General features: G+C 38.3%; 1 protein-coding gene across 2 annotated transcripts in view; it reads right to left on the reverse strand.

Annotated features, from left to right (window-relative positions):
* The window catches only part of LOC124550257 (tRNA (uracil-5-)-methyltransferase homolog A-like), a 90,588-nt gene that overhangs the window by 37,307 nt on the left and 28,855 nt on the right, over window positions 1–24,426 (reverse strand). For both annotated transcript variants that reach the window (XM_047125298.1, XM_047125299.1), the window contains exons 3-5: window positions 22,990–23,160; window positions 12,816–12,974; window positions 9,564–9,756 (exon numbers count right to left, since the gene is read on the reverse strand). In XM_047125298.1, the coding sequence (XP_046981254.1) occupies window positions 9,564–9,756; window positions 12,816–12,974; window positions 22,990–23,160 (523 nt within the window). The remainder of the gene's footprint in view (window positions 1–9,563; window positions 9,757–12,815; window positions 12,975–22,989; window positions 23,161–24,426) is intronic.

Raw genomic sequence — 24,426 nt, forward strand, 5'->3', positions numbered from 1 at the left:
TTTGAAATAACTGCACTTACAAATATTGTGAAATAACTTGATAGTTTAAACAAGACACAAGAACAAGAGTCAAGAATATTAGGTTTAAAACATCATTAGTTTATCAGGCGACTGAATGGAAATTCAAATGCCCAATTCCCATCTGGAATCATATTTATGAAACTGTTCAATAATATTTTAAAGTAAGCCATCAGAACAACAATCGACAATATGAGCTTTGAAATGTTATTATTCTCAGAATGCTGTCAGCTTCTAAGTTCTGTTCACTGAGAATAGGGAAAGAGGTGACAATGAAATTACATTGTTCTGCATTGTTTTTTTTTGTCTTAATGATTTTATTTCACAGTACAGTTCGGTCAAGTAATCTAAGCTAGTCACTTGATCACTCTCGTATTTAAAGTAAAAGACTCTGTACATGTGTGCCACATGGTATGATTTTGAACTGTATATTCTTTATTTAAAAACTTATTTTCTTTTGTGTTGGTGGACAATTCTGTAAGTGTCTTTAATATGAACAAGAGCTACAAAAACAAATGTGCAAAATTAAATGGAGTGTCATGTCAGAAAGTAGCAAAGGAGAAGCAAGAATGAGAAGCTAGTGTTCTAGAAAAAGGTTTGGAAGAGTAGACAAATTTTTCACAAAAAATGTTGCTTTTCGACTTTGAGTTCTAGTAGTACTAATGATAGGTCTAGAACTACAGCTGTAGTGAAAGAAGTAAATGTGAACAAAACAATACCTAAAATGAAGAAAAACAAATTGTTCCTGAATTCAAGTCTCACAAAAACCTAAGTGTCGAATCAGACATTACAAAAGAAATAACCTCATTAGTGATGATTCTGCAGAATGGTGTGTTAATGAATCAACAAATGACATTCTTTTACACTGTGGCATTAACCAAAATTGTAACAGTGATTTTTATAAATCATGAAGGTCAGTAGGCAGTAAAACCAGATATTTGAACAAAAATTTATTTAATCGTAAACGTTGTGTAGTGACTTATTATACTCTTGTAGCACCAGTGCTATTCTTTGGGCACCAAATTAATTTTTCAGAGGTATGATTGCTACTATAGGAATTTCAGACTGGAGAAATATTTCTAATATTTTATCTCGTCATGAAAATTTACTTGAACATAAAGATTTTGAGTTATTGGGTTTAACAAGGGAAAAATCACTTGAAATAGTAGACACCAGTTCGAGTCATATGTTGAGACAAAAAGTACTGGTGCAATGTGTTGAAAAGGTGTCTGCAGTAGTGAAGAAGCTAACAAGTCATGGACTTCCCCCCATACACTACATACGAGGGTCGTTCAATAAGAAACTCCCCACAACTTTTTTAAAAATCCATTAATACACACAGAAAAATGTCCTTGTTTGTGGTTCACATTTGATGTTTGTCCTGTGTGCCAGTGAAGATGGAAGAGCAATAGTACAGCATCAAAATGATGTCTACATACGACTCATGTTACAAGCACCACGCTGTTATTGAATTCCTGTGTGTAGAAAAAGAAACTGTGGTGAACATCCAAAAATGTTTGTATGCAGTGTATGGCAATGGGTAAAGAAAGTTACAGCCTCAGGAAATGCAGAAACAGAGCTCCATGATCAGCCACGCTATCACTTTGTTTCATTCTAATTACTCCCGGTATTGTTATAATTAGTTTCATCTGAAGATAATGCAAAGTTAAGAGAGTAAATAGAGTAAAGTTCTTATATAGATGTTTTCAGCTCTGAAAAATGTAACAGCATGTGGTTTCTCCATCACTTACTATACAGCCCACAGGCCTTCAATTTCAATAACCATCGGTGTTCTGCACAAAATAAATCCTACATGGAGAGTAACAAATACATTGTTCAGTCACCACTTCCTAAAAAAACTAGGGTGACATTCCAGTTGTTACCTCCTTTCTTCTGGGGGGAGGGGGGTGGGGTGGGGTGGGCAGAGGGGGGGGGGGGGAGGATCATACCAGTTTTCTCACACCATCCATTTTCTCTCTATCTATTCATTTTTATAAATGTTGAAGTGCATGGGGAGACAAGTCTAGAAGTGCAATCTCATTCTATCCTGCACTATTTATGCTATATGTATTGCAAGCTCGTCCAGCTGGAAACAGATTGCTCCCTCAGAATATACCAGTACTTAACACACTACTTATAATTTGACTACAGTAGGAACCATCAATCCAACCATGTACCTTCTGAAGCATTCCAAGTTCAAAGAACAAGATTTAACCCCACACTACAACAGACACAAGTCATTGCAAGATGGCCCACAGAGGTTTTTAGATTAGAAGTGGACACCTTTCAGCCTATAATTTTATGGGATAACTTATTCCTAAGAAAAATATCAATTCATCAAAATTTTGACACTTAAGATACAATGCAAACAATAGCCAATAGAATCAGTGTTAATATACTGTCTTCTTCAGAGCCACACATTCCTCTTGTGGCCCATCCTTCTGAAACTAATTCTGAACAATAAAAAGTACCCAGGGAAAAGATGTAATGTTTTTCAACTGCTCTGCCCTTAACAATGGATACTGTCATGCTGTTTTCACCACTTCATTATTTTGGGATGGTTTTGTAACATGCCAAAGCCCATTCCCACATGCCTACAGAATTCTCCAGTTCCCATTATTAACCTATTAGCACCTATGTAGAGCCCTAGCTACCAAGGATGACAAATTACCTTCCTCCATGAGGTACGTGATACAACTGTGATGAATGACTTAATGACACTAGGGCATGGCTCACGAACAGAGTTGCTGGACTCAATGTGAGGTGCTGCATAGATATCTGACCTTGAATCTTGTACCATCATTGTCTGCTATAGAACAAATGATGTGCTTACAGACATAGGTAACTCAACTTTACAGACTGTCATCATATGGCACATGTAGGATAAAGTCCACAAAAAAACCACCACATAATGACATTCCAGTTTGGGTGAATTATTCACATTTGTAAATTTAACACTCTTATCTCTCCAACATTTGTTCATACGCAGGATGATTATAATAGAAGTTCCAGTTTCAAAAAGCAGCAAAAAACAGAACCATAGATTAGAATGATGTCAAATTTGAATGGAATGTTATCTAGCAATAGGGAACATTATGAAAAAAACAAATGCAACAAAAATTTTAGCATTAGATGGTGCCATAATTGGCAGAATACACAAAATAAAAGATGTGAGGTACAGGGCTGTTCCACAGTTTGCATATGAGGCTCTCAGAACGACTGTCTCAATGCAGTATTGTGTGCTGCTGGTAAAGCTCTTTTACAAGAATGATGACTGCACACCAGTAGCTCTGCAGAAGTTACAGACACTCAAAAAAGCATTGATCCGATGTCTGAAAAGGATCTGGAGAAAACGATTATGAAATTCAACGCGACAGGTTCTTCCGAAATGCAGTGTGGCAGAGGGAGGAAAACAACTGATCCATTGTCAGTAGAAGATGTGGCCACAATCTGCGGGGAATTGTCCAAACTTTGGAAATGCTGTGAGCATGGTGCATAAAATACTACAAAATATCCTGCATTGCTATCCATACCAAATTACGCATGATGCTTCATGCTGATGTTTGCTCTTGAATTTCTTGCTTGCATGGAAATGGACAACAAATGGCCAAGGAACATTCTGTGGAGCTCTTTTCCACATTCAAGGTCACGTCAACAGACAGAATTGCAGAATATGGACAACTATGAGGGTCTTTTGTGCATGAACATCATTTCAACAGTGAGGATGTGTGGTAGGATCATTTTTTTGTAACAAGGAGCTGCTCCATACTTTGTACAATGAGTGAAGCAGCTGTTGCAGAGGCATTTTGGAAATGCTAGAATTATCAGCTGTCATTTTCCTATAGCCTGACTGTCCAGATCAACTGATCTTAATCCGTGTGACTTCTGGCTGTGGGGTTATCTGCTCCAATTACAAACATAGCTGAATTGAAGGCACACATTGTCCATCACATTCTTAATGTGACCCCTGACACACTCTGCTGTGGAACATGCTGTTTCTCAATTTAAACTTGTGGCAGAAAACAATGGACAGGGCACCGAACATGTCTCGTGCAAGTTTCACAACAATTGAAAACCTATTTTGTTGTTGCTTTTTATGCAGTTTTCATCCTCAGAACAATAAAAACTAAATTCATTGTTGCTTTTTGTGCAGTTTTTGGTCCTAGGACAATTAAAAACCAATTTCATTGTTGTTTTTTATGCAGTTTTTGGCCCAATTTTTCACATGCGAGTGGTACAGCAATGACGTGGAGGATGGGCTTCATACGTAACTGTGCCACAGCTGTTGAATGCCAAACTTGTGTGTTTATACATCATGGTATGCTTGGTTTAATGTGCAATTCTCACCACAGCTGTTGTATTGTGATTTGTCTGTCATTTGTAGCCAAATCCATTTACGTTATGATGCTTACACTGCTATCCAATATAAGCATCCCCCGATGATGTTTCTCTCTTCTTCAATAACATTCCATTCAAATTCGCTGTCATCCTAAGCAGCGGTTCTCTTTTTACAGCATTTTTGGAGCTATGACTTTAATTATAATCACCCTGTAGATATCCTTTGCAAGAAAAAAATTTCTGAACATAGTATGCTCATATGGTCTGTATCTAATGCCCTATAGTTTGGGAGTTTCGGAGACAAACATACACGGCATCAGGCAGTAGTATCTAACTCCGTGGTTCAAAGTCCCTTCTAACATTCTACATTGATACAACACTTTGTAATATATTACAAAAGCACAGTTTTACAATTTTTTGAACAAGCAATAAGGGTATACCTCTTGAGGACAATTTTATTAGCAGATACTAATCACAAAATAACAGTCTGTTGAGATCAATGACAGTTCTCAAGTGAGTTATTTTGAGTATCACTCCTCTCACATATATTATGCCCTGTTGCTCAAAATAAGAGTGTGTTACAATGTGTGACTAACTGTATGAAAATACAGAATTTTTTCTACAAGCAAAACTAGAACATGAAGAGTGTAATGGACAATGTCAACTGCAACAATTCCCTATGGTATTTGATTTCAAGTGCATTACTATTACTGTTAAGGCTAGTATACACAATGACATTGGGTTGCACCACTCGTTCTGTGGAATGAGTTGCATGCAAGTGGTTTCATATATGACTGTAGACACAGCAACACTAGTATACACTTCAGTTTCGTTGTTTTGTAGGTCCCCAAGTCATATCTGAAATGAAAGTTTTGGCATCTGCACATTGCATGAGCTGTGATGAAGTTAAAGCTTGTTGCGTGGAATCGCTGCATAAGGAAAAAAATAAGAAACGTGTTTTGATTCATGACTGGATGAAGAAAAGACGTCAGCTCGGTTGCTCAGCATCCTTGCTAAAATAATTTGTAATGGAAGATCCAAGAAGTTCTTCTAATTATCTTAGAATGTCACCAGAACTGTACACATTTCTTCTAAATAGAGTTAATTATGCAATAAGGAATAAAGGCATTACAATCGAGAATACTCGGCATGCTATAAGATGCGGTTTTAGTTGGTGATGACGCTTTTTCATTAACACCAACAATTACTGACATTAACAGTAACAATTATTAACATTTACAGCAATAATTATTCAAAGCAGGCCCATTAAGAAGAGAATGGTTTGCAAACTTCTCTCTTGAAGATGGATCTCAACAGTGGCAATATTTCAAACTTCTAAATTATGTGAATGGGGAGCACTGCAGCGACGTTTTAAAGAGATGAATATTGAATAAAGAATGCAGCTTCTTGAATTTGTATAGCCTTCCCTCCTGTCAACAATAATGCTTAACAAAGAGTTGGCCAAATTGAACAATGGGATTTCAGTCTTGTAGACGAGAGCACTGAGACAGCAAGAATTACACTTGCTTGTATTTTTCTTAATTCGGTTGTATATGTGTTCCTAACTCAATAAATTTTGCCCTGCAGCTCAGATATTGTCAAATCGTCTATGTTATGATCGCATATGACGGTCTCAGCGGCAGCAATATGTTGCTTATTTTTGTAATCAGCATCACTGACATCCCACAAACATCTATCCAAAGCATAGATATCCAAAAACCTAACATTATTATCCATTCCCCACTTCATATTTTAGTTTGTCTACACTCTACGAACACACATAACCTCAAAAACTCATGCAACTAGTGTCGGCAAAGTTGGAACACACCGAAAGTGTTTAGTTTCACTAACGAGTTGCGCAAACGCACAGTGCGCATGCGCAGTGGCCTGTAGTGCAGTTGCCTGCAACCTAGTGTCGTCGTGTAAACTATGCGCCTTATTATTATTATTATTATTATTATTATTGTCATTATAGTTGTAACTACACTGTGACACAGAAGAGTTATCATGATATATATATATATAAAAAAAACAAGATTCACTCTTTCTCACAGCTTTACTTCCACCAGTACCACTTCCCCGTTTCACATCCCAGTCTGGCACACAATTTTATTTTAATCTGCCAAAAAGCAAAAAGTATCAAATCAGTGCACACTCTGCTGAAGAGTGAGAATTCACTATGGAAACAATCCTCGAGGTGGTTGCTAAGCCATGTCTCCATAATATCCTTTCATCCACGAGTGCTAGACCCACAAGGTATGCAGGAGAAGTTCTGTGAAGTTGGAGGGTAGGAGATACTGAACAATGCTTCAATCTTCCAGAAACGGAAGGATACGTACAAAACTGTCATTGAGGAGAGACAAAACAAAAGCCAGGGAGGTACCAAAGCAAATCTTGGAAACAGAAGCAATGAATTGAAATATCTGAAAAGGACTGAACTTCTAACTCCACCACATGTACACATTTTTCCACTCATGGCTTCCCCTGGACAATACACCGGAAGGGATCGTATCATGACCTCAGGAAGGACTGCACTTGTAAATTACGCAACAAGCCATTCCCCAGACAGAGCATAGTGAAGCAACTTAAATCACTTAATAAAAGCAAGTCTTCTGGTCCAGACTGTATACCAATTAGGTTCCTTTTGGAGTATACTGATGCATTAGCTCCCTACTTAACAATCATATTCAACCGTTCACTTGACGAAAGATCCGTACCCAAGGACTGGAAAGTTGCACAGGTCACACCAATATTCAAGAAAGGTAGTAGGAGTAATCCACTAAATTATAGGCCCATATCGTTAATGTCGATATGCACCAGGATTTTAGATCATATATTGTGTTCGAACATTATGAATTACATCGAAGAAAATGGTCTATTGACACACAGTCAACATGGGTTTAGAAAACATCATTCCTGTGAAACACAACTAGCTCTTAATCCACATGAAGTGTAGAGTGCTATTGACGAGGGATTTCAGATCGATTCTGTATTTCTGGATTTCCGGAAGGCTTTTGACACTGTACCACACAAGTGGCTCGTAGTGAAATTGTGTGCTTATGGAATATCGTCTCAGTTATGTGATTGGATTTGTGATTTCCTGTCAGAGAGGTCACAGTTCGTAGTAATTGACGGAAAGTCATCGAGTACAACAGAAGTGATTTCTGGCATTCCCCAAGGTAGGCCCTTTGCTGTTCCTTATCTATATAAATGATTTTGGAGACAATCAGAGCAACTGTCTTCGGTTGTTTCCAAATGAAGCTGGCATTTATCGACAAATAAAGTCATCAGAAGATCAAAACAAACTGCAAAACGATTTAGAAAAGATATGAGTGCTAAAAGGAACTCGTTAAACTTTCGTTACATGATAGATAAGTCTAATCTAAAAGCCGTAAATTCAACTAAATACCTAGATATTAGAATTACAAACAACTTAAATTGGAAGGAATGCATAGAAAATGTTGTGGGGAAGACTAACCCAAGACTGCGTTTTATTGGCAGGACACTTAGAAAATGTAACACACCTACTAAGGAGACTGCCTACACAACGCTTGTCTGTCCTCTTTTAGAATACAGCTGCGCGGTGTGGGATCCTCACCAGATAGAGCTGATGGAGTACATCGAAAAAGTTCAAAGAAAGGCAGCACATTTTGTTTTATCATGAAATATGGGAGAGATTTGGGCTGGAAATCATTAGAAGAAAAGCGTTTTTTGTTGCGATGGAATCTTCTCACGTAATTCCAATCACCAACTTTCTCCTCCTAATGCGAAAATATTTTGTTGACACCGACCTACATAAGGAGGAATGATCATCACGATAAAATAAGGGAAATCAGAGCTCGTACGGAAAGATATAGGTGTTCATTCTTTCTGCGCGCTATACGAGATTGGAAGAATTGAGAATTGTGAAGGTGGTTCGATGAACCCTCTGCCAGGCACCTGAATGTGATTTGCAGAGTATCCACGTAGATGTAGATGTACATGAAAGACGATGTTCTTTTCACAAAACTCTATTGAGATAATTTATGGAACTGGAGTTTGTTGTTGACTGCAAAGTGATTCTACTGTCACTAACATGCATGTTGTGTAATGGCCACAAGGACAAGATAAGACAAATTAGTGCTTGTCCAGAGTCATACTGGCACTAATTTTACCCTTGCTCCCTTTGCAAATGGAACAGGACAGAGGATGACTAACACTGGTACAAGATACCTCCTGCCGCGCACTGTAGTGTCTTGTGGAGTATGAATGGAGATGAGAATGCAGATGTAGCACCATTTACTTTGTGCAGCATACTAAAAAATAAGAAAGAATTCTTAAATGCTGAAGCTAACAATTATTTTGGATTCAAAGGGGGAGGGCATTCATACGTCTACATTCAATGATGTGGAAAAAAATTCCTTTGTAGTGATTTCAAGGAATGAGGAATGACAGCAGTCCTATTTGCAGAAACATTCTGTGGCTTGTGGAACTGTATTGACAATTGGCACTGAACATTTCTGTGCACTGAAAAGCTCGTTGGATCATTTTAAAGAACAACAGAACCTGTTGTTTCATAGTGTAAGTGGAGAAAGTTAGGTTGTGGATATAGAAAGAGTAACCTATTGCAAGAACATTACAAGATCACTAATAATACAGTGTTGTGAGTACAGAAATATTTTCAGTCCCGATGAAACTGACATCTTATATAATTTACTTTCTGCAAAGACATATTCTGTTAAGGAATAACAATGCCAAAGATGTTAACAAAAAAGTAAAGAAAGTATGACGGTGTTACAAAAAGGTAAAAATGCTATCCTGTACTTACAACAGTTTCCCTCCATTAATGTCATTTCATAAAGTGTAAATGGTCCGATATTTATAATTATGAAGATGCAAAAGTGAGGTTGAGAATCAACATTTTGAACATAGAAAATTTGACAGGACTGGCAGAAAATGTAATAAACAGTGTGAAAACATTAATTCCAGGAATTTAACAGTAAGGTTCTACAGAATAACCAAATTATAATTCCCAACAACAGCTTGCAGCCCTGGCAGAACCACGGTTACCCCTTAATTAACAATTACATTAGTTGGCAAATTAACAACATAATCATCATCATAGCTTCAGCAAACTGCATCTGTGATTAGCAGAACACTACAATGGCACTAAAAGAATACAACAGTTTTAAATGTGAATAGGAAAAATAAATATAAAAGGAACATACCAATGGTGAATTCACATTTATTGCGGTAGCTGTCCTGTTGAGGAGAAGAACGACAACCAAGCAGCTCACATGGTAATCCATTATACATACTTTGCTGCTTCTTCAGCCATGCACCCAGTGCTGGGTTACAGCGTACCATATCACGGCCCAGACGCGTGAGCAACTGGCGCATGCTTTCCAGCTTCCGGTTCACCTATCGACACAATTTCTATGCACTGCACACATTTATCAGAGAATAATTAAGTTCCAGCTAGTTTATTTGCACAAATGTTTAGCTGTCACAATCAAACTAGACAGTTATTTCTACTGTAATATGTTTCAAATTTGGCCTTCACTATTGAATTATTCAAACATTAATCTTAAACCTAAAACATTAAAATAAAATACAATACAAGCTACATTCATACAGAGACCCTTCTTTACTGGTGGCAGTAAACACTGAACATATTTTATTACAATACCTTTCACATTTAGAAGTGCCATCACAGTTTTCTACACTTCAGATTATGGTATTCTAAGTTCTGATTCTAGTTTTTGGTCTGTCAGTCAGCAATCCTTGCTGATTTTATGTAATGTGCATTCAATATTTTCCACAGGTCTACTTTATTGTTGTTGTCTAGAGTGTAGACAACTTTCAACTGATTCTCAGACATCTCGGACATCTGTCTCATGTCATTATTCATGGTAGTCTCAACCCATTACTTCTAAAATCATCTTAATATTCTCTGCAAATGAATTTTCCAGCTTTACCCAAGATTAGATGCTAATGCAGTGATCACATACATGCCCTGACTCTCTAGAACGTGGCTGCTACAGTCATCCTCACTCACATATACACTTTCATGAGCTACCACCAAAATTGATCACTATATTTTTTAAACAGATTTCATACCTACAATACCAACAGACAAGATGATCATAATATCTCCATACCAGCAGATTAAATACCTTAAAAGTTGTCTCACTTGGCACATGTATAAGTGTGAGTTACTGCTCCATGACTTTTCACACTCTTAATGTCAGGTAGTGAAAAGCCACCACCACCATGCTCACTTTTAACGGAATCTCCCCCTTGGCAATGACACAAGACATTAATCCAATAAAAATTCACAAATCTTTTCCTAACTGTTCTGATATCCTGATATCAATGGACCTCCTAATCACTGAACCAACAATCAAGTCGGGTGACTGAAGGTAACCTCCATCACAGTAAATGTGATTCCGAATGCATGATTTCTTGAAACAAAGAAACTGGAACCAAGTATACAGCAATCAATATGTTTCTATGTTTTTTGTAATACTGTCACACATAAAGGTAAGAACCTTCTTGTTTTCTATGGTTAATATGATTCATACCAGCACAAAATTCCCCTTACTAGAATATAAGGAAAAACAGTTTTTCATGAAGTGCTAGTCAAGACATAGCACCTAAGGGAAATCTGCTCCAACTGAACTTCACTTCCTTGATCCAAGCCATCACCATCAGTCTTAGTGAAACAATGCTGAGGGTGTTGCTCCATCGGTCCCAAATTCCTTCAATTAAGGACAGTCTCAAAAAGGGAATTACAAGACCTGTGTATTACTTTGAGATACGAAAGCAATCAAACTGTGCTTGTGTACTAGATGACGTACAAGCCAATCATGATACACTCAGGATGCTGAAATATTTTTATTGTACTGGAGGTCTTACTGAAATCAGGTAGAGTGATAGAAATTCTATGTTAAATATGAGGTGTTACAAAAAATATTGGGAATTTTGTAATTTCACAGGTTGTATTAGTCTAATTCATGTGGTCTTTCATTGTGGTGTTGGTCAACATTTCTGAAATGTATCTGTCATCAGTTGTCAAGAAGGTTATATGTGTTTGCTTATGAGTGGTGATCACTGATTTGTTTAAAAATGGATCAGAAAATTTTGCTATAAAAATGGAATAAACTGTAACAAACTTTAGAAATGTTGAATATTGCTTTTGGTGAGTCTGCTATAAGCAAAGACAGGGTTTACAAGTGGCACAAGCATTTCCAAAATGGCTATTATGATGATGATGATGATATTCTGGACACCCCAGCACATCAACAACATATGAAAACACAGAAAAAGTGAAATGAATGATCACCTAATCACAAGCGGAGAAGTTGTTGATGGGGGCATATCAAATGGCTCAACTGGCTCACACCATGAAATCTGTTTCGATGTTTTTGATATGAAACGTGACGAAAAAATTTGTGCCAGATGCACCCGCTCACACTTCATCTACTGTTGAAGCAAATATACAACTGCTTGGGTAAGTCAGATGATGACAGCAGTCACAGTCTCATATACTGTTGACTCACAAGTCACTTATTTCACTACAATTTTTGTGGCATTTTCTTTGTGGTTTTGGAGCAGAGAACCACCATCTTTACCACGAATGTACTGCTTGATCAGCACACGTGCTGCAATATATTGTTGGCTTCTGTCATACTTATTTTCAAATATTTTGACAAAAACATAAAAAAGTTCATATAGACAAGAAATGAAACAAATTTTACAATGAAGGATAAGCATATGATGTGCAACTGATTACGTAACATCCACACACTGATTCGTGGTTAACTTCATGAATTAACACAGACAAAAGCACAGAAAACTGGTGTATTATGCACATCCACTCATGCCACAGCACTGCAACTGCTTTTGCATTGGTACACAGCCCACCCCACACACTGAAGTTGAGCCCCCCCCCCCCCCCCCTCCCCCTCCCACCGCCTCCCGCCTCGCCTTCTCTCCCAATTGTTTGTACCATCCTCACCAACAAATTTACATTAATACAGAATTGGCTATGCTGACTAATCCACAACATGGCATCCCCCTGCCCCCTCTTATGTTCTTACTGCAGCTGTCACTGGCTGTGGCCCGTGGCAGAGTACCAGGCAGTCAGAAGTTAAACTTACAGTACAGAAGAAAGGGAAATATTATGCATGCTCACAAAGTAATTGTAAGGGAGGAGTGGAGGGGGAGGGTGGGTAGAGGTAGAGGGAAGGGAGGGGCTGAGAAGACGAAATGGCTTCTGATGAGTCAAAGGGGACTGCAGGTCCTGAAAGTGAGACATTCTGGTACAACACGCAATAAAAATATAAAATGATTCCTTGAAAATAAAAAAGACATGAATGATTTACACAGCAGTGATGCTTCAAAACTATGATGTGAAAAGTAACTACTGGGCAATTTTCCATAACTGATACAACCAAAATAACAGACCATCCAATTACCTGTTCCTCATAAGGTATGTCCCACCATGGTGTTGTAGATTTTTTCAACATTTCAGTCAATGTTTCAGAGGTGAGCTTTACTTTCTTAGCAGCAACATCATCTGTTTCCAGCTGCAATGATCTCTTCTGTACCAGTGGATCAGGTGCAGCTCTCGCCTCCTTCAAGTAAAAACATGTTTGTGAGCATACAGCATATCTTCAGCAGAATTTATTCTCCTAAATCTTTTTTGGTCCTGCTTGTGTATGAGTTTCAGGACTTATGTGGTCCATGTGGAACATTCTTACAGATTAGTTAGGAAAAACGACGTGATCCGCTATCTTCTTCCAATAGCAGATACAGGTAAGCCAAGCGATTTCCTGCCAGTCCATGCCTTGTGTCTGAAGGGAGAAACAGGTTCAGACTGGCATGGCTTAGTTTTCAACACAATGAAACATTATCTTTGTACAGCAATAACAAAAAGTACTCTTAGTTCTATTTTATTTAGGCACAGTCACAAGAAATAATTACAACCATTACCAGTTTTGGCCATACATTGTCCATTTTCAGAATCTACATACACCTGTGACTTATGGATAGTGAAGTTGCTGATGTAGGGTCAAAACAGGTATTGATTGTGACTGTGTCTGAAAGAAATAAAAATAAGACCCTTTTCCGTTACTTTGTACAAGGAAGAAGTTCCATTGTGTTCAAAACTAATCTGTCTCTGACCCTCATCAAAGTCACTAATCTAAATAATAATAATAAGTGAAAGTATGTATGTGGATAGCTATATTACTCTAGTGTGCAAGGAAGGAAAGTGAAGGTACATATGTGGATAGCTATACTACTCCAGAGTGCAAGGAAGGAAGGCTCTGCCACCAGTATTATGCCAGCATGAAATGATACCCTAGTGCAGGCATAGCCAGGAAGATGATAACAAGAACAGATACATCTGTATTATTATTCAGTGGAATAAGACATTTACTTCCGTCACACCTCATGGTTCTGAGCATAGCACAAGACCAGACTGGCCATGTACTACTGGTGAGAGAAGTCTGCACACCGAATCACTGCACTGTCCAGTGCACATATACACACCTATGGGTGCACATAGAGAATGCAGATGACCTGCTAGTCAATGTGCAGGAGTGCCATTATGAGTACAATATCATAGTGTGCTGCGTTCCCTCTGCAGTCTCTCTCATGTGATTTTACAGAAAGTATTTGGTACAAAAAAAAATAAAAATAAATAAAAAAATAAAAGCTGTTTTACTTCTAGCTTTACAGATCAGCTTCATGGTGAAGTGCTCAGATTTTCATGAATGATCTTCGTTATTTTGATATTTCACTTGGATGAGTAGCTGACAAGGGTCCAAAAATTATCAATGTGTTCACAGCTTCACAGTAACAAAACAGTTTTACTGTCTCAATTACATTCTGTAGTAAAAATGTGGCATTGTTCTACCAGAAATAGAAAATTTGATGCCTGTTTATCTGTGCATAATAATACTATAAGAACACTGCCGAGTAAAACTGTGAGGGTCGGGAAAAACCCACTGTGGTTCCACAACAAAGTTAGGAAACTACTGCAAAAGCAAAGAGTGCTTCACTGCAAATTTAAACAAAGCCAAAACCTCTCAGACAAACAGAAGCTAAACAATGTCAAAGTTAGCGTAAGGAGAGCTATGCGTGAAACGTTCAGTGAATTCGAAAGTAAAATTCTATGTACCAGCTTGACAGAAAATCCTAGGAAGTTCTGGTCTTACGTTAAATCTGTAAGTGGATCGAAACAGCATATCCAGACACTCTAGGATGATGATGGCATTGAAACAGAGGATGACACGCATAAAGCTGAAATACTAAACACCTTTTTCCAAAGCTGTTTCACAGAGGAAGACCGCACTGCAATTCCTTTTCTAAATCCTCGCACAAACAAAAAAATGGCTGACATCGAAATAAGTGCCCAATGAATAGAAAAGCAACTGAAATCACTCAACAGAGGAAAGTCCACTGGACCTGACAGGATACCAATTCGATTCTACGCAGAGTACGAGAAAGAATTTGCCCCCCTTCTAACAGCCGTGTACGGCAAGTCTCTAGAGGAACGGAAGGTTCCAAGTGATTGGAAAAGAGCATAGGTAGTTCCAGTCTTCAAGAAGGGTCGTCGAGCAGATGCGAAAAACTATAGGCCTATATCTCTGACATCGATCTCTTGTAGAATTTTAGAACAAGTTTTTTGCTCGCATATCGTGTTGTTTCTGGAAACCCAGAATCTACTCTGTAGGAATCAACATGGATTCCAGAAACAGTGATCGTGTGAGACCCAACTCGCTTTATTTGTTCATGAGACCCAGAAAATATTAAATACAGGCTCCCAGGTAGATGCCATTTTCCTTGACTTCCGGAAGGCGTTCGATACAGTTCTGCACTGTCGCCTGATAAACAAAGTAAGAGCCTATGGAATATCAGACCAGCTGTGTGGCTGGATTGAAGAGTTTTTAGCAAACAGAACACAGCATGTTGTTCTCAATGGAGATATGTCTACAGACTTTAAAGTAACCTCTGGTGTGCCACAGAGGAGTGTTATGGGACCATTGCTTTTCACAATATATATATAAATGACCTAGTAGATAGTGTTGGAAGTGCCATGCGGCTTTTCGCGGATGATGCTGTAGTATACAGAGAAGTTGCAGCATTAGAAAATTGCAGCAAAAAACAGGAAGATCTGTAGCGGATAGGCACTTGGTGCAGGGAGTGGCAACTGACCCTTAACACAGACAAATGTAAGGTATTGTGAATACATAAAAAGAAGGACCCTTTATTGTATGATTATATGATAGCGGAACAAACACTGGTAGCAGTTACTTCTGTAAAATATCTGGGAGTATGCATATGGAATGTGGAATGATTATATAAAATTAATTGTTGGTAAGGCAGGTGCCAGGTTGAGATTCAATGAGAGAGTCCTTAGAAAATATAGTCCATCAACAAAGGAGGTCGCTTACAAAACACTCGTTCGACCTATACTTGAGTATTGCTCATCAGTGTGCAACCTGTACCAGGTCGGGTTGACTGAGGAGATAGAGAAGATCCAAAGAAGAACAGTGCATTTCGTTACAGGGTTATTTGGTAAGTGTGATAGCATTATGGAGATGTTTAGCAAACTCAAGTGGCAGACTCTGCAAGAGAGGCGCTCTGCATCGCGATGTAGCTTGCTGTCCAGGTTTCGAGAGGGTGCCATTCTGGATGAGGTACCAAATATATTGCTTCCCCCTACTTATACCTCCCGAGGAGACCACGAATGTAAAATTAGAGAGATTCGAGCACAAACGGAGGCTTTCCGGCAGTCGTTCTTCCCGCAAACCATACGCAGCTGGAACAGGAAAGGGAGGCTATGACAGTGGCACGTAAAGTGCCCTCCGCCACACACCGTTGGGTGGCTTGCAGAGTATAAATGTAGATGTAGATGTAGATTTATGGACTGCTAGAGACCACTCATTAATGTGAAAATAGATTATAAATATATATAATGAATGAAACTTTCTGGCAGATTAAAACTGTGTTCTGGACTGGAAATTAAACCTCAGCCTTTTGCCTTTTGCATGCAAGTATTCTACAAAAAGAGTTACCACAGCACAAATCATGACCTGTCCCCACATCTTTATTTCCACCAACAGCTCACCTCGTACCTTCCAAACTTCACCAGTCTCCTTTGTAACTTAGTGTTTTAATCTGCCAAGGAGTTTCATATCAGCACACATTCCCCTGCAGAGTAGAAAGGTCATTCCATATATGATCTCTGTTTAACATATCAAAAGATATTTAAAGTGAAGTAGTTCATCACTTCATTCTGAATGGGTATAGGAACAACGAGATTATACACTATTTGCTGTGAATCATTTTCATATTTCTCACATCATTGAAGGGCAGCAAGATAATCCTTTGTTAAGTTTCCGTTTCACACGTTCAATGTTAAAAATATAATGGGTTACAGATTTCTGGCAAAATTACAACAGAATTGTCAGTTTATGTTAGTCTGAATTGTCTACCTTTTTTCCTTTGAAGAAACCTGTCAACAAGAGAAATGTAAACATTACTAATAATTGATAATGCATCAATAATGAGTAACATCTACATTTCTCTTGTTGAGAGGTTTAATTTTGCTTCTTTTGCCAAAACACATGTTAAGCTGCACAAACTCACCTTGCTAACAGACTAAACACTAGCTTGTAATGGACTTGAGAATAGGGGTCTGTCCACTGCTACTCAAGGTCACTGCCTCTATTGGATGCAGGCAATCGCTGACTGATGGGAGGGCTCTCCTCCCCCTCTACCTCCCCCCCCCCCTCCCCCAGTAGGCAGCCATTACTGTACAACAGAATCCGGCTGAGAAGAGGAGAATGGACCCATTATCAGTTGAAGGAACACAGAAGACAACTGGAGCCCTCTAACAGACTTGAGTGACCAATATGAAATGGATGATGTGCAGTTTGCTAAAGAAAAGAACACTTGTTGTTAGTGCCTTTTAGTGTCTGCAAGTGCTCTTTTGCCAAGGCATGTATGAGAATGTTAGGGAGGAGGAGGATGTGACAAATGAATGGGACACAGGATATGCATCCTTGACTGACATCCTATAGTTTGCTAAGTGAAAGAATTCCACCCACAATAAAGTCTATTTGTGGTCTTTCTTTCTTACAGTGAGAAATTTGAGAATTGTGAGTGGTACAAAAATATTTCACAATGATGGTGACAATCATTTGACTAACCAAAAGAAGACTATGAGCCAACCAATTAAGTGTGCGGCCATGTGAAGGAACAAAGACTTTGGGAGAATGCAAAGAGATTGCGGGGGAAGGGGGGGGGGGGGACACTTGTGATTTGGGCCAAGAAAGAAGACACTTGTAGTCCAGACGGAAAAGGGAAGACTTTGTGCTGAGGGGCACCAACTACATGCTACCACCAAGATGCTGCCAGCCTTCTGCAGCACACCTTCCTCCATGCTGATATCAGCCAGATCACTGCCCAGTAAAATGCACTTCAAGCACTTGTCCAAGTCTGCATGCCATTTCCGTTTGTCTCACAGTAACCACAATTTAAATACCCAGGTAATGAACCTAAAAACCTTGTAACTGATAATGAGCATTTTATTTCCTTCTTCCTGAATAAAAGTAACTTGTCAATTGTATCTGAATAGCCATGGTCCAAAGACATTTTTGTTTCATAAAGTAAATATTTATGATTAATTTCCTTGCAGTCTTGCAGCTGATGTTCCTAATTCTTTTATATAATTTGCAATAGCTGCATTCAAGTGCAATTTCAGATACTGGGGTTAGTTTTTATCCAACAGACGTATGCCACAATCAAGGGCAATTCAAGATATTGTGATTCCTTAGGGAAGGTAAACCTTTCCTAGTAGATGTACACCATCACTAAAATGAAAACATGGATAATTAATGGTGCGTCCAAGAATGCTACCACGCATCAGCATGAATGTAACTGTCATCAGCTCATTATTGTTATTCTATACAGCAGTGCAGTTATGGTTGACAGTAGTGCAGTTATGGTTTACAGTAGTGCAGCTGTGGTTGACAGTAATGCAGTTACGATTCACATCAGTGCAGCTACAGTTGAATCTGTGAAGTTCTACGAACATCTTTGAGTGGAACAGGGAAATCCCAGTTCTAATTTTGTATTCATGGACAGAGAAAATACAAGTCACTTATCAGCACTGCAAAATCACTAAAATCTGAACAAAAGAGGGATGGCAATGACTACAAGTTTTTGAAGAGATATGAAGTGCTGGAAGTGAATAGATGACATTCTGCATGATGCCACGGTGGTGGATGCAGCTGAATGATAAATGCTTGAAGTCAAAGTTCTGTAACATAACATACAGAAATGTCCAAATTTATCTTAGTTTGTGTAAGCCTTGTTTACAAAAGTAAAAAGGTCTGAAAGAAGGAATAGTAGTGAAGCCAATGCTGTTCAAGGAGCTAAATTCCAGATGTCAAGTTGATCTCACTGACTTCCAATCACAACCAGATGGAGATTACAAATTCATAATGGTTTAGGGGACCACCTCACTAAATTCGTTGTTCTCAGGCCACTGAAGTCCAAAACAGCTGAAGAGGTATGTGATAACATTATTGACATTTTTATATTGTTGGGTGCTCCCTCAGTATTGCAGTCTGACAAAGGTAGAGAGTTCATTAACAAAATAATGAGCAGCTTAAATGAACTATGGCCCAATTTTAAGATTGTCCACGGTACACCTAGACACAGTCAGAATCAAGGCAGCATAGAGCGAGCAAATCAAGACATGGAAAATACGCTAACTGCATGGATGCAGGCGCACAACACTGCGGAGTGGAGACATGCATAAAGATTTGTGCACCTAATGAAGAATAGCACTGTACATTTTGGATTTAAAACATCTCAGTACGAAGTGATATTTGGCTGCTCTCCTAAACATAGTTTGTCTTCAGCAAGTTTACCTCCTGAAGCATTAATGAACATTCACTCTGAGGATGATCTTGAAAATATAATTAATCAGGTGAGTATTAGCACTGACACAGGGACTGAAATGTTGCAGGATAATGATCACAGTAAATCTCGAGTGCAAGAGGGTAACGTACCAACAGGAAAAGAGGTTGAGAACAGAGAGAAAGAAAGTATTCCTGACAATAGTGACTACTTTTTGACATTTAAATGAGTTAACTAATGCTATTAAAAAACACAGAACTGAAGTGTACAAGTGCTTAGAAGAACAAGTGCAAAGAGTGCAGCAGTGTGCGATCACTGTTTTTCAACAGTGGAAGATGGCTATACTGTGAGAGTTCCAGTTTCCGACTTTGATAAAGCAAGAGGAGATGCTGGGTTACCTTGGGTGTCATCCTCAAGACAATGGCCGATGGCTTCTACCGAATTGGGATGAGAGATGGTGTGCTGAGCCAACTATACGCACGGTAATAAATTGTTTGTTTTTAAATAATTATGGAAGAGAGAATACGATATGGCACTGCAGTTACAACTACATTTTGTTTCAGGTCCCAGTTAAGTACTTGCCCCCTAAGAATAATGTCAGAAGAGGAAGTTCCAGCAGAGAAAACTGTTGCCCTGAGGACGGTTGCGACGTCTTGGTCAGTGTGAAGCAGCCAGGGATTCTTCAAATGCAACTGCCACCAAAAATGTCAGACTCTGAGATGCTTTTGCAAAAACAAAACTGTGTTGTGCAACTCAAAAGTGCCATGGTGCACGTCGTTGCTGCAATAAATGAATTTTACATAATATGACTATGTTTTCAAACTGCAGGTGATAAATGCAACTTTCAAAGTACAACTGTTTTGTTATTACAACCATGGTTCACTTTCCTTACCTATTGGCAGTGAAAGTGTACGTTCACTAGTGATAGTGTACTATCCCTAGTCAATGTGTATTGTTTGACAGAGCTGGAATCAGTAATCCACTTTCACTAACTGGGCCAGTGAAGGTGCACTATCACCCGTGATGGTATACTTTCCCTGAAACTTCCACTTCCATGGTAACAAATACATAAATGCCACATTCAAGTGCAATTTTAATAATATATATGTTGTAAAAATTCTGATCACTACAAGCTACTGTGACAGAATCCTAAAACAAGAGTATCTTATTAAACAAGCAACTGGTCACCAGAAAGGTCAATAGCTTACAGAAATCCTCTGTATGTTGGTTTGCAACAACATAAGTCAAAAAATTTCATGTTTATTTTCATACTAGCAACTTCTCTTTTCACTAGCTGTCAACAATCTAAAAAAATTACACTACTCCAATGGAGGGAAAAAAACTATAACTACTGCTATGTCAACATAGATACGAAAGTTACGTGTATTAACTAAATGGCAAAATTCTCACCTGTTTGCTTGCTATTTGCCACATTTGGAGAAAGATTTTTATGATGTTTACTGGAATAAACTCCTCGAATTTCTGAAGGTAGCAGGTGTAAAATACATGGAATGACACATTATTTACAATTTAGGAACCAAATGACAGTTATAAAGAGTTGAAGGGCACAAAAGGGAAGCAGTAATTGAGAAGGCACTGAGAACAAGTTGTAGCCAATCCCCAATGTTATTCAATTTGTACACTGAGCAAACTGTGAAAGAAAGCAAGAAGAAATTTGGACAGAGGATTAAAGTTCTGGGAAAAGAAATAAAACTTTGATGTTTGTCGATGACATCATAATTTTGTCAGACACACCAAAAAATTTGGAAGAGCAGCTGAAAGAGATGGGCAGTTCTTGAAAGGGGGAAATAATTAGTGTGTGTGAGTGCAAGGGAACCCACTGCATAAAATTCATTTTCTGGGGATTGGTACTACATGTCGATTGGCTCCCAAGTTTAAAGAAATATTCACCATGCTAAATGTAATATGCAGCAATGTATGATCTAACATGCACTAAACCAAAAATCTCTGTATGTCCATCTTTTCAGAGATGGTTATGGGGCTTGGCTGTTTGCTAGAGGATGTCAAAACAAACACCTTTCAGCCATCTAATGTCCAAACTTATTTTATTTGGCTACCAGTTTAGACAGTTTACTATGCCATCTTCAGGCCCCTGACTGACGTGCAGGAAGATTCCACCTCGGTTCTGGTCAAAACAGGGGCCAGCATTCAAATGATGGTATCTGTAAATTTTTGCTATAGTGATCACTTCAACCACCATCTGCCAGCCAAAGCCCAAATGAGCAACCCCTATTTTTCATTGCAAACTTTTTGAATTTCGTACAGTGTGTTACTTAAATGCAAACTTAACAACTATGACCATTAAAGAAATAATGGGCACTTCACTATGAAGTGACATATAAAGCTATAAGTAACACAATTTTTTTTACTGATTAATTTCCATAAAATCTTTCTCAAAGATTGTAGGGGATGCTCCTCAATTTTGTCAGCACGGCATGTCATCTGCAGGCGGTGCAGACACTGGCAACCAATGTCTCGTACATTCTGGTTTTCTGGCAGGCACGTGTCCAACCCAGTCAGCACTGCCACCAGGCTATCATTCCATCATGCTCCAATAGATAACAACGGGTTATTCTTCACGCAGGTTCAACCTGACTCCACTACACAAGTAACCTGGTTTCTCTGTGTGTGCACCTTTAGGCAGAATTCATTCAATATTTGATGAATTAAAACATCATCTATTACATGCTACGTTGTTCCTTTAGTCTCATTCTCGATAGCTTTGTATTTCTTCTTTGAGCTTTTCTTAACTGCATTGGCAGAAACTATCTATCCAACACAACTTCCAATCGCACAAGCCATTGGCTCAGTCTCCAATAATATCTGCCCCCACACAGTCTGCACGAGCACCTCACCTCTTAACGATATGTTTTGTGCATTAGTTACCCTTTTCCTATTATTTCTTCCCATCAGGACTCCACTTCTTTACAACACACACATTCTAATTATACTCATATTTCTGTGTACACACTCACTGCACTTCCTGGCCTCCCTTCTCAATTAGTGTCCTTTACCTACTAAATGGTTTCCTTAATGGGCTCCCTCTACTTACTCCCCCCCCCCCCCCCCCCCAACAGTCTTGCGCGTAATACACAACTATTCCTGTCATACTCAAAGATGAAGATAGGGCCTTCTTTTGTCTTTACTATAGTCTGTTCTGCTGTCACCCCACCCACTCCATTTATATGATGAACACACAACTTTGAAATCTGTGCCTATCTACTGGTTAAAAATTCTGACGTATGTATTCAACAGTTGAAAATCTGGGATGATATAACAATATGAATATCAGGATACACTGGTACAAACCACATAGAAAAGATGCTAAACAGCAGACAGGCACATTTAGAAGCAGAATCTGAGATTCTAGCTATATGAAAAAGTCCATTATCAGACAGAGAAAACTACACACACAGGGCCACTGTCATCTCTAGGGCAAGTAGTGATCTCAGTTGGGGTGACACACACACACACACACACACACACACAGAGAGAGAGAGAGAGAGAGATGGGGGGGGGGGGGGGGCTGAGGGAAAAAAAAAGATTTTTTAAGACTTACATCATCCAGATATCTCACTACCTAAACAAAGAAAACATAAATTCAAAAACCTTTTAAGTTTATTCATTAATCTTCTGCTAACTGATTTATAGATGTTACTTCTATCCCTATTTGAATTCAGGAAGATATACCTGTGCACTTAATATGCTGTTCTTCCAGTTGTAGCCACTCAGAACTTCCAGAGCTCTCTTTTTATCTTCCTCTGTTCGAAAGCAGATATATATCCATCGACTTCCTCTAGCTGGAGGTTTCAGTTTTGTTGTTGAAAGTTTCAGTTTATCATTCAAGAGTTTTTTAAATTCCTAGGATAAAACATAAATTAAATGAAAAAGCCATAATTCTCCTCTATTCACTAAATTTTAAGTGTTTACAACATTAAAAATTTATTTATTTTGAAGCAGTTATAATACAGACAAGAAAAGAATGATGGACATTTTACACAACACCCAGCTTGTAAACAAAGATAATTCCTCTCCTACAAAGTACTCCATCTCTCTAGCAACAAACTTAGTAATGCAGTCCCAGAAATCTGCTTTTGTAATATCTTTCATCACCTGTGGTGAATTATCTTTAATGTCATTGACTTTAACTTTGAAAAGAAGAGACAGTCACTTATAGTGAGATCTGGAGAGTAGAGTTGCTGCAGACAGACAGTCATCTGATTTAGGACACAAAATTTTCGGACTAAGCTGGGTGACTAGGTACATTATCATTGTGAAGGAGACACAAATTGTCTTGCCACAATTGTAATCTCTTCCTGCAAATTTCCTCATGCAACCTTTCAAAAACACCTCCAAAGATGATTACAGTTGTCTGCCTGACCTTCAGGTAAGCATTTAAAATACAGCATTCACTAACAATTCTTTCTTCTTTTACTTACAAGAAGTCCCCAAGGGTGCAATCAAGTTTTTGAAACTATCCATATGGTGATGTAACTTAGGGTCCCAGGTACCTCACTCTGCTGCTATTCCCTCTGGTGGGTTCTCATTTGTTAGTAATCATGGGGGAAAATTTCATAATTTTGTATGTGCTCTAGAGCCCTCACTTTGGTAGAAGTAGCATAGTGGTTAGCATATGATTCTGATGTGCAGAAGGTTGTGGGTTTGAATCTTGTCAGGTGCTTCAATGCCTTTTTTTATTTTAAAATCTTTATTGAAATGATTTTAAACATTATTTTTATTCTTATAACTTGTTTAAATACAATTTTTTAAAATTGTAATTATTTGTCATGTTATTTTAAACACCATACTAACTTTTTCATTTGTTCTCATTATTGCTTCCTACCTTCTTTTTTATTTGGAACATTTTTGCATGTGATTTTATTGACTTCAATTTAATTCTATCCATTTTATCATATTATATTTTCATACATGTTATTGAAGTCATTATTTCTATTCCTCATTTTGCTTGACTGTCATTTCATTTATAATCCCTTCTTTCACTCTAATCTCCATCTGTATTACTTTCTCCATAGAGCAACATGAATTTATGTTTCCATTATTTGTATGACTATTGCCACTCAAAAAAATGTACATCTTGTACATAATGAAACGTATGTTTCTGACACC

The sequence above is a fragment of the Schistocerca americana genome, chromosome 1 (genome assembly GCF_021461395.2).
Source record: "Schistocerca americana isolate TAMUIC-IGC-003095 chromosome 1, iqSchAmer2.1, whole genome shotgun sequence".
Lineage (NCBI taxonomy): Eukaryota > Metazoa > Arthropoda > Insecta > Orthoptera > Acrididae > Schistocerca > Schistocerca americana.